The 12,294-nt window shown below is 37.5% G+C and overlaps 1 protein-coding gene across 1 annotated transcript; it reads left to right on the top strand.

The window, feature by feature from the left end:
* Nucleotides 1-2,485: 2,485 nt before the first annotated feature.
* Nucleotides 2,486-8,648, top strand: LOC147856796 (ethylene receptor 2-like). The gene is made up of 7 exons (XM_087328196.1): nucleotides 2,486-2,676; nucleotides 3,729-4,642; nucleotides 4,962-5,330; nucleotides 5,567-5,833; nucleotides 6,743-6,870; nucleotides 7,008-7,214; nucleotides 7,910-8,648. The coding sequence occupies exons 2-7, from the start codon at nucleotides 3,737-3,739 to the stop codon at nucleotides 8,262-8,264; spliced, it is 2,232 nt and encodes a 743-aa protein (XP_087184322.1). The 5' UTR covers nucleotides 2,486-2,676; nucleotides 3,729-3,736; the 3' UTR covers nucleotides 8,265-8,648.
* The last annotated feature ends 3,646 nt before the right edge of the window (nucleotides 8,649-12,294 follow it).

Raw genomic sequence — 12,294 nt, 5'->3', positions numbered from 1 at the left:
AATGGAATTCGATTATTACATTGGTTGTCATTACAATTCAAAGGAGTGGGGAAACAAAAAGACTGGTGAGCACATAAACATCCAACACACACATGGATATCGACCTTGTGGATAAGGCTTACATGAAATAAAAGGAGAGACGATAAATACATGCATGTCCAAGTGGCAACAATAGAAAATAGCCATAGAGAAAGTGAGAACTCAATAGTTTTGACTTAGAAACCTAGTATCAAAGAATTGAAAATTTTAGGAGAAGAACAAGAAAACAATCACTATAGGTAACTATGCTCATACTTTTACCAACATGGAGTTTACGAAGCAAGAATAACATTGTATCGTGATCGTGCTTCCTCTATCCTCATACGAAAACGTGAGTATGCTTACATATCGTGACTCTTTAAATCGTACGAGAATGTGATTTCTAGAGTGGCATGAGGTAAGAGTAAAAAATGAAGGTTTCACTAACACTATATTTGCCGTCTATTTGCAACGTGGAAAGAGAAAGTTTGTAGTCTACAAGTTAGAAGACACCTTAAGCCCAAACGTCACACAATTGTTTATTGTAGGGCCTGCAATCTATGGGCTTCTTGATCCTACCAATTGAAACCTCCATCCACATCACGCACACAAGGAAAACATAAATTGACAAGAACTTTGGATAGAGGCCATTCCTTCATCACAAAATGACATGCATCATGGATATTGACAGTGAGAAAGAATGAGTGCCCATATGTCCTTACTTTGTATTCAATGTCCTCGATTTATGCCGCATATACATGATGTGGGCAACAACAACATGTCATCTATAAAGGGAGGCTGGGTTTAAATACAAGGGACAGGGGGGGTCCTCATCGGAAAGAAAGAACAAGAGATGGATTAAGGCACACACGCCACTTGATGTAGCAAGCCAACAATCAAAGGATGTACAACCTTGCCCCCCCCAAAAAAAGAGAAAGAAAGAAAGAAGGTTAAACCAGCACAACATTGGCAAGAGCCCAATTAGAAGTGTGTCATAGAGAGAGAGAGAGAGAGAGAGAGAGAGAGAGAGAGAGAGAGAGAGAGAGAGAGAGAGAGAGAGGCAAAGCTCGATTGGGTGTTCCTACTTTGGCCAAGTCAGGAGAGTGTCCGCGAGAAAGAAAGAAATATTAATGTCTTCTAAGACCAAGAGAGACAGAGAGGGCCTAGATGGATGTAGCTTAGTTGGTAAGGTCGCCCAATGGAGGCTAGGTGGTCATGGGTTCAACCCCTACACTCCACAGTGGCATATACTGAAACAACTAATGGAGTAATAGAGAGGTGAGAAAACTGGGATCTTCAAACCCAAGATGTAGTGTAAACAACTCACCATTAGGGTAAGCTAATTACGAAAGAGAGAGAGGTCATAGGAGCCCAAATTGATGTAGCTCAGTTGGTAAGGTGGTCATGGGTTCAACCCCTACATTCCACAGTGGCATCTAGTGAATTAAGAGATCTATATGAAGTATATAATAGCGAGGTGAGGAATTTGGGTTTAGAACCCACGACCCAATGGTTGTAGGGTTAACAACTTGCCACTAGGGTAAGGTAATTACGAAAAAGAAGAAGAGAGAGGTCATGGGTTCAACCCTTACATTTCCACAATGGCATTTCTCTTAGTAAATTAAGAGATATATTCTATGAGGCAATAGAATAGAGAGGCGAGAGATTGGGTTTCGAACCCAAGACATAGTGCGAATAGTGTAACAATTGACCACTAGGGTAAGCTAATTACAAAAAAAGAAAGGTGAGAGAGACAGGTAGAGAGCGAGCGAGAGATTTGTCCAGGTCCATCGGCCCAGGTCAGGACGATGTCCGGGAGAGAAGAAGAAGAAGAAGAAGAAGGATCCTCCTGTCCAAGCACAATGGTCCCAAGGCCTTCTTCACTTCCGAATCTTTGTGATTTGTGTGTGTGTGTGTGTGTGTGTGAGACAGATACAGAGACAGAGAAACAGAGAAACACAGAGAGAGAGAGAGAGAGAGAGAGAGAGAGAGAGAGACAGAGGTCAAAAGAGAACCCAAGTAGAAGGAATACCTGTTGTTTGTCTCAGCCTCTTTTGTTTTATGTACATATACATATATACCACCCATCAGAGAGAATGGATTTGAGTTCACTGAAGCTTTTTCTATATGTTTAGGTCTGTCTGTTTGTCTATCCTGTTAGGGAAACCCTAACACATCTTTGGATGAGAACATAACCCTAATGTAATTTTAGCTGCATGACAAAACAAAACAAAACAACACTCTGATATAAATTGTAGCTGTATGAGACCATCAGATCAGAGAAAACAGAGGATTTTTCTTCTTATTGTTGTTCTAGCAGATGAGCTTGTTCATCTATCATACTTATCCATGTTTTCTTTGGCCAGAACAGAAAAATCTGAGTTTTTCTATAGATCTGTAAAAATACTTCCTCTTCTAGGCGCTGAGATCTCTGTGGGCTCAAACAAAAATACCCGTCTCTGTTTTTTTTCTTTTCGAAGCCTATGATTGATCGGGAAACCCCCTCCTCAATCCTGATTGTTCAGGAAGACAAAATATCTCATCTCTAACTTGTTGGAAAGAAAAGCTCTGCCTCTGAATTTGTTGGGAAAGATCACCTCATCTCTGGTTGGACGGAGAAACAAAGCCCTGCCCCTGATTTATCGAAAACATTCTGAGGTATGCTGACTTCTTTTTACCCTCTTTTGTGTTTTTGTTTTTATACATGTGTAAGATTTTGCTAATTTGGCAGAGCTCTTCCCAACAAGTTTAGTGGCATTTTCGGCATTATGTTTGGAGTGTTTGTTAACTAGTTTATGGACCTCACTCATACCATTTGGAACTGTGGTTTTTATGCTAGATTTGAATGAAATTTCATCTAGAATTAGACCTCACTGATACCATGTTTAGACTTATTCGGGGTAACATTTAAGACCTTGTTGATACCATGTTTAGACTTATTCGGGGTAACATTTAAGACCTTGTTGATACCATTTTGGACTTCACTGATACCATTTAGATGTTCATACTTTTATAAACTTACTCACTAAATTTATACCTCACTGATACAATCTAAACCACATTGATAACATTTTAACCTTGTTGATACCCCATCTAGACATCTTGATGCCATTTAGACTTTGCTAGTATGCTTTAAACCTCACTGATATGATTTATTGAGTTTTTCCTTCCAAATTAGGGGAATCTCTGGCTAAATCTAGACCTCAGTGATCTGACATAGACCACAATGATACCATTTACAACGCTTTGTATATTCCACTTTGCCACACTTCACCCTGGCTTCACATGCTCCAAGCAAGGGTTTGTATGTCAAGATGTTACATACTAATGTGAAAGTAAAGAAGAAGGGTTCTGCTTTTGAATGGGTAAGCATGGGCTTGTATGTCAAAATTTTACAGATTTTCTTTGAAAATAGAGAAGAAGAACTTCGTTTAAATGCTTAAGGCAGCATATATGTGTCAAAAAATGTTACAGATCAAGTTTGAAAATAGGGAAGAAGTTCTCAAGTTTGAAAGCAGAGAAAAAATCCTGTGAATGTTTAAAGAACCATTGTATGTCAAAAACTGTCACAGATTAAATTTGAACCTAGAGTAGAAGAGCTTCTTTTGAAATGCTTAATCAAGCTTTGTATGTCAAAAATGTTACAAATAACTTTGAAAGTAGAGAAGACATGATCCTATTGAATGGTGGCTGTTATTCTGTTTGTACAGTTCACCTGATGGACTCTTGCAACTGTGTGGATCCGCTCTGGCCGCCTGATGATCTTTTTATGAGATACCAGTATATCTCAGATTTTTTCATTGCCTTGGCTTACTTCTCCATACCTTTGGAGCTTATATATTTTGTAAAGAAATCAGCAGTATTTCCGTACAGATGGGTGTTAGTCCAGTTTGGAGCCTTTATAGTACTTTGTGGCGCCACCCATTTGATCAATTTATGGACATTCACAGCACATTCTCGAACTGTAGCTTTGGTGATGACTGCTTCGAAAGCACTAACAGCTGTAGTTTCATGTGCCACTGCCCTCATGCTTGTTCACATCATTCCTGACCTTTTAAGTGTGAAAACAAGAGAGCTCTTTCTGAAGAACAAAGCTGCAGAGCTTGATCGAGAGATGGGTTTGATTCGCACACAAGAAGAGACAGGTAGACATGTAAGAATGCTCACTCAAGGGATTCGGAGCACATTAGATCGGCATATGATATTGAATACAACACTGGTGGAATTAGGAAAGACCTTGGCCTTAGAGGAATGTGCACTATGGATGCCGACCCGAAGTGGTCTTGAATTGGAGCTCTCTCATACTCTCCAACCCCAGAAATCAGTATCGATGATAGTGCCCATCCATCATCCAAGTATTAAGCAAGTTTTTAGCAGTCATCGAGCTATGGTTATCTCCCCAAATAGTCCCATAGCAATGTCAAGGCCGAAGACAGGAAAATATATGACAGGGGATGTGGTGGCAATGCGTGTGCCATTGCTACACCCTAATAATTTTCAAATCGCGGATTGGCCAGATCCTTCAAAAAAGTCGTATGCAGTTATGGTTCTTATGCTTCCATCGGACAGTGCTCGCCGCTGGCATGTCCATGAGCTGGAATTAGTGGAGGTGGTGGCTGAGCAGGTTTGGTATCCAATTTTGTTTTTCTAGTCAAATGTTTACGTTGTGATGAACTGCCTCCCCTCTGTTCTTATAATATTAGTGACGTTAAAAATAAAAAGCTGCATAGTGAAGGCATGTATGTGCACATACAGAAAAAGGCGTGTGTGTGCATTTCCTTTTAATGTATTCCAATCTTGTAGTGCTTCAAATTTATATACAGTCAAATGTAACAGAACAATAGTCCACCCCCTGGAGAGGCAGTGCTAATAAATGCGAGTTAAATCCACTACAACCAAGACAATAATCATCTATCTTTTGCTGGTGTTCTTGTTTGCCATAGGTTGCGGTTGCATTGTCGCATGCTGCAATCTTGGAAGAGTCAAAGAGAGCTCGAGATCTTCTCATGCAACAAAATGTTAATTTGCATATGGCGAAGAGGGAAGCAGAGACAGCGATTCGGGCACGGAATGATTTTCTTGCTGTAATGAATCATGAAATGCGAACACCAATGAATGCAATCATTGCATTTACATCACTTTTGAAAGAGACAGACTTGACTCCAGAGCAAAGGTCAATGGTAGAGACTGTACTTAAGAGTAGCAATCTTCTTGCTACTTTGATAAATGATGTACTTGACATGTCACGCCTTGAAGATGGGAGCCTCGAATTAGATATGCATACATTCAACTTGCCGGCAACTTTTGGAGAGGTACATACTAATTACATTTTGCGCAAAGCACCAAAATATCCATCTATAACAGTAAATCATGTACATCAAATAGGTATTCTGGTAAAGTTTGGAAAAACTAATGGCTATTCTAGTAAAGCTTTAACAAACTTAGGGCCATTCCGGCAAATGTCCGAAAAGTGAAGAATATTTGTCTGTTTTTGGCTTAAAAGTTTTTGGAAAAAGTTGCTGATATTTAGAAGTTTGCTCTATGATAGGTGCTAAACTTAGTAAAACCAATTGCATCTGTAAAGAAGCTTTCTGTTACATTACAACTGGCTCCAGATCTTCCTGATTATGCTATTGGTGATGATAAACGTTTGATGCAAACCACATTAAATGTGGTTGGTAATGCTGTAAAGTTTACGAAAGAGGGCAGTGTGGTTGTGATGGTTTGCTTGGAAAGACAAGAATATACTCGAGATCCTCGATTCCCTGATTTTCGTCTTGCTCAAGAGAATGGGCATTTCTTCCTCAGAGTACAGGTAAAGAAGTTAATTAGTTTGTTAAAGTTGTTCCAAATAACCCATATTTTGATCGATAGTCAAATGTTTGATCATATAAATAAGTTCATGCCTTTTCTATCACTTCTAGCCCTTAACAAATGTCAAGGGAATGAAAGGAGGATGTTCTACCATATTGTGCATCTCCTAATCAAGAAATTATATCGAATATTCTGTCTAGCATATACTGAATTGATTAGCAATCAAAGTAGACTGAGAAATCTCCTAATCAAGCAATTATAGTCTCTAGTTTATACTGCATTAATCTGCATTTGATGTAGAATAAAGCAATTTCCTTATCAAGCCATTGGATTCGAAATTGTCCTTTTACAGTATTTATCATACATAATGTCGATTAGCAGTTGAAGCAATCTCCTAATCCAAGCAATTTTGATTGAATTCTGTGATTAATGTTCTAGTATATATTCCATCAAATAGCAGAAATCCTTCCACTGTAGTGTCTAGCATATTCGGTAGAATTAATATGCAATTTATATTGTTTAAAGCAATCTCCTATAATGCAATTTGGTTTGAAATCCTCCAGTTATCCAATCATTGTATTCTAACATATACTTCGTCTAATAGCAAAAGTCGAAATAGACTAAGTAAATATTTTCTTGTTAAGTGACCAAAAAAACCAGTGCTATAGTAAAGGTGGTTTTTATTTATATTTGATAAAGAGTGTTTCCCTGTCTTCATTTTTTTACGCAAATCTCCTAAAGAATATAATTTGCTTAAGGCCAGAAATGCTATTTCAGACAACGTAATGGGCAAATTTCTAAGTTGTATTGAAGTGAATAATAGAATATTATGTTTCTGTTTTCCATTTTCAAAATATAGATTTTTACAAAGGTATCATTTACTGATACTGGGGTTTTCATTCTTTTGAAGGTTCGAGATACTGGTGTAGGTGTGAATCCTGCGGATATTCCAAGGTTGTTTAACAAGTTTGTGCAAGTGGATTCAGCAGTCACAAGGAGTTGTGGAGGAACTGGCCTTGGATTAGCAATTTGCAAGAGGTGAAAGAGTGTATGCTATTATTTGTGCACGAAAGAAAAGCATGTGCACTCGCAATTTCTTTTTACATTTACATAGTTTTTTGTACTAGAAGTTTTTACAAAATTTCATTCATTATTATATTATTATTTTCTTTCAGGTTTGTGAACTTGATGGATGGCCACATTTGGATAGAAAGTGAAGGGCTTGGGAAAGGGTGCATTGTGACATTCATTGTGAAGTTGCAACTTCCAGAACATTTTTCAGGTGACATGCAACAACAACAACTGGCTCTACCATCTGCGCCTTTAAACAACATGTGGGGCGAATCTTCTGGGGTCCGGGTCTTAGTAGTCGATGATAATCCGTAAGTAATTTTTTTTTCTTGCAACTCTTAAAACTAAATTTCCCTCAATCTGCGATTCCCTTATGCATGTCTGTCACGGAGTTCCAAGTGCACTGATCACTCAATTTGATCCAAATGAGGGCTCCGGGTCCCTCCATTCTTATAGTATTTTTTTTAACCTTCCCTCTACCTGAGAGTATGACGCACTCACACCTGGGAGGTCTGATCTCTTATTATAGACTTGTCACATTAGGTTGAACATCCCAGGCTCCCATCGAACTGTCTTGGGATTCAACATTGTGTTCAGGCATCAGTCATATCTATCATTCCAATCTATGTTTGGCTTAAAGCATTACCTGTGCTTGTGGAACTACATGTGTAAAACTAATATATTGGATAGAAACATAGAAGAAATGAGATCGAATCTCCTGGGTGGACCATATACTTCTTTATTATTGGATATCAACTCAAATATATATGGTGGTTAATTGACACTGGGGTTTTGATTACTCTTAATGCCATCACATTTTTTGTCTGACAAAAACTGCACCAGGCTCCTCGATGCATGTTATGGTCTGATAGGGCAAATGAATAATGCTGGACATGCAGATATTGTAGAAGATGTATGGATTTATAAAGTTATAGTATAAATAAAGAGTGTTTGACATTGGAGATGATATAAGATAGCTTCCCATTTGTTTATGTATTGTTTGTAGTGGAAACCGGGCAATTACTAAGGGACTCTTACATCGCCTTGGTTGCGATGTAACCTTTGCGAGCTCAGGTAGCGAAACCTTGCAAATTCTTTCCCATGCGGTCCCACCGTATAAGATTCTTCTAGTAGACCTCTCTTTACCAAATTTGGAAGGTCTCGAAGTCGCAGTGCTTGTCCGGGAAAGGTTCCACCCAGGGTCCGACAAGCCTTTGATTGTTGCTCTGACAGCAAATTCAGACCGCTTTACGAGAGACAGATATGCAGGCCTGGGGATTGATTATGTTGTGGTGAGGCCGCTAACACTCGATAAGATGAGAAATGTACTTAATGAGCTAATGGTGGGGGGATTCTCATGAGGAAATGGGCCTTTCTTGGTACCTTCTTTCTTTTCGAAATTCGATTCAATCCAATGTTCTTGGAAGCCATCAGTGAGGAGCACAAAGATGGGGAAAGGTGAAAAATTGGTTCATGGTCCTAAAATTATAACTTGGTGCAAAGATAACCTTGATATTCCTTTATGTGGATGGCATGCAACTGTCGATGAAATGATCGATTGGTGCCCATAAACAAGGAAATCATGTATTTTTATAGTGTCCGATTTTTGTATACTGCTATATTGCAAAATTTCCTATTAAGGCTTTTGTACTATATTGGAGGCCAACTATTATAGCTTTAATTTCCATCTCCAATGGTTATACATGAATCAAAAATAAGGAAAACAAAGAGATAATTAAACATTACATAGCACTGCTTATATATATCATAACTGAGACTTTATACAGGCCAATGGTCAAGGTTTTGTAATTTGGAATTCAACTAAATAAACATGTTGTGTGGTAAAGCTTTAGGAAAAGTTTTGAGACTGGTTTGCTATTTCATTATGAAAACTCATTGTGACCATTTTGAGGTCATGTATCCTCCAAAACACTGTGGCTTTGTATCAAAAACAATGAACACTTCGAATTCTAGTAGAACAAAGGATCCAATTGGTTATGATGTATCACACAATTCACATGGTGTGCTTCATTGCATCCATATGTTAACTTCAACTTTGATGCCTGAAGGTAAGGTAACATCGTCATGTGATTAGTTCTGTAGGATATTTTGAGTTATTTAGTGGATTGGGTGCCCATTATATTTGTGTTGGTTTTTAGCGGTTTAAGGTTTATGGACTCATTCTTCAAATGGGATTGTGAGAATTTGAAAGAAAGAGAGGATCTCTAGATCTATGCTCAAAAGATTGCTTTATATGGGAAATTTGGATATTGGAACTTGAATTCTATGGAATTCATTGCACATATTTAACCACAATGTCTATGCCCATGCTCTTGATGAATAAAGTTGTGGTCTTAAACAAGGGTAGATGGCTGGCAGTTTCGTTCCTCGCCTTGGGGAAGTTATACCAATGTCTAAGAAATGTTTGTTGATTGCAAGTTGCAACTTGTGGGACAATTTGAAAGTACAATCCAAGTCGTGCCCTTGAGGTCCCTAAGGAGATAAAAATAAATGGAAAAAAATATCAATGCATTAACTTGATGATGATGAGAAAGTTAGTCAATCTTTCACATTTTAACATTGTTCAAAAAAATGATTTTACCTTGTTAAAAAAAGTCACAAGGTGATAATCAAATGAACCGAATGACTTACAAATGCACTTTTGAGTTTTTTCTTTACTTCCTCAAATGCCCCTAAGGTTTTGTTATTCCCCAAATCTTATTGGAGAAACTTGACTATGAGCTATTAATGTTTGCACTTTCGAAAGAGTTTTTACCTTATCAAAAGAAGGCACTATAATGATAATCAAATGAAGAGAAAAGATAGTTAAAAAAAGCCCTTGCAATTTTTTCTTTAGTTCCCCAAATGCTTGTAAGTTTTTGTTTATTTACCTGAATCTTATCGTCTTTGACATCTATTGCACAACCTATCATTGAACTACAACCATTTGATCAACACATAGTACATTTCAAAGCGATATTTATTTTGAGATTTAACCCTAAAAAATCTTGAAAAAATGATGCTAAAAAAAGGATTCTTGAGAAAGAATATAAAAAAACCAAATTGATATAAAGGAAAACCATTTCTCTTGTCAAATTAAAAGAAAATATTTACCTACATATATATATATATATATATATATATATATGTATTATGATCCAATGTTATAAACAGTCAAACTAATTGCACTTTAAAGAAAGTTTAGGCAAGTATTCTCATTGCTTACCCGCTAAGTTTAACACCATCAAGGAAAAAATTGGTTTCCAATGTAACAAGTTTCACACCCTTATTTAACATGATAAAACAACAAGGTTTTACTTATTGATGCTAATTGGCTTGTATTAGAATGACAAATAGACAATTTACAGAACACAAAATAATCGTTTAATACTCTTAAATTTTGATCTTAAAATGCAAAACTCAAATGCATCGAAAATGTTACATGGTTTTCTTGTTGGAATATCTCAATAGTAATGCATATTGTAGCACAAGTGAAATATATGAAAATAGATGCTTTTATGAGTGGACAATAGCAATTAACGCAATAAGAAAATGTTAATCCAAGGTAAATCCTATTACTACTATCATCAGACATTTACGTAAAAGAGAAGTGATCCTTATAGAGAACATATCGCATTTATTATTTGGTCATCGCTGCTTCATTTGTGTGAGGTTTGATCCTGGGGCACACATTACCCCAACTTCAAGCTTCTAGTACATTGAACATACATACATACATTACCCCAACTTTGGCAAGCGAGTATCTGGTCTCTAGTCCATTGACATCCATTAAACTTCTATCAAATTCCCAAAAACAAGGCCAAGATATGACTAGCTTGGCTCTCCCTTAAATGTTCCGTTTTCCTCTTGTTCGACATGATGTAAAGGCTTAGAATATTCCCATTAGAATGGTGCACTTTTTGTGTGACAAATAAATTTCTATACGGACATAAAAGAACATATATTTTGAAATACTTTTTACCTTAACCTAGAGTATTAATATAACGACGAATATTTTTATGCATAAATATATAAATAAACAACCTCACATAGAAATATAATACAAGCACACAACCTTAATTATTTTGAGTATGTATTAGGCAAAGACAAATTATTTAGATTGAGAGACAAACATGTGAAGCATGCTCATACTAGGAACTCAAGACTATTGAAGATTTGCAATGAGATGTATGTAGTAAAAAACAGGGTGCATCGCACAATGCATAAGCTGAGTTTCACAAATGTTAACTTCACATAACACTATGGTAATGTGTTCACCCAAGAAATCTTAATACTCCTCTTTAACACATAGCAAACCTGCCACATTAAACCGAAGTTATAAGTACTACTATTAGCTAGTTAGTATTGTTAAATAGTTGCATTTATAATAATATTGAATTCATTTTCAAGATATATGTTTTTTTTTCCAAAAAGAAGCTACTTTCCCATTATTTAGGAGACATTATTATAGAAAGACTATACAAGGTGACTTACACATAAATCGGGGAATCACCCTCCAACCGAGTTCAAGTATATGAGACTATGTACATATCCTTTCGAACTGACTACTTAATGTAAGTAAGTACCTATACCTATAAACTAGTGCCCTTCATCACCGGCCAATACAAGTCGGATCCTGTGGCCTACAATGAAGGGAGTGTAGGAGGTGAGTAGAAAACAACCAGTGTGGGGGTTGGTAGTTCCACCTCCAGCCGTTTCCTCTTTGTGTCATCATCGGCATGTTCTCACATTTTTGCCAGAAACGCAAACGGGCAGTGACCACGCCGTTGGAGTGGCCGCAAACCTAGTTTAATTACCCTCGTAGGCAACAATCTGATAATTTTGAACCATATATCCATTATCAATTCCTCTAAGGGGTGTACCAAATCTTGTAAGACCTTTAAACAACGTGTTTTCCATACATACCACAGGGTGAAGCCTGCGAGCAACATCTAAATCTACTAAAATCGAGGGAATGCAATCTTCAAGCCTCTCTCAAATAAGGACTTGACAAGTTAAATTACCTCTTGTGCATTCATAGCACCAAGTGTTTGCATTGAAGGCATTCATCTAGCTATCAATCGAGAGATCGATCAAAACCGCTAAGCAACTAAGAGGCGAGTCGTTGTGTACCATACCCTCCCTCTGAGCTTGACGACAATCCCACAAACAATGTCTCAGAGTCTCAATAGATGAAGAATAGAGTGGGCACACTATCCAACCGCCATGCTTACGTAGCCATTCGTCAACGAGGACCACGCTATGGCCGATCTGCCACCAAAATAGCTTGATCTTCTCAGGCACGTAGAGATACTAGAGACCCTTCCAAAAGGTACTAGCACCTCGTAAGGGATAGGGAACCATCCAACTACAGTTGTAAAGCCCGACCCA

This window comes from Azolla caroliniana, unplaced genomic scaffold (genome assembly GCF_043228905.1).
Source record: "Azolla caroliniana isolate FFs.n. ecotype wild unplaced genomic scaffold, voAzoCaro1.0.p SCAF_12, whole genome shotgun sequence".
Lineage (NCBI taxonomy): Eukaryota > Viridiplantae > Streptophyta > Polypodiopsida > Salviniales > Salviniaceae > Azolla > Azolla caroliniana.
The sequence above is the reverse complement of the archived record's forward strand: the minus strand, read 5'-3'. Positions and strand labels throughout refer to the sequence as shown.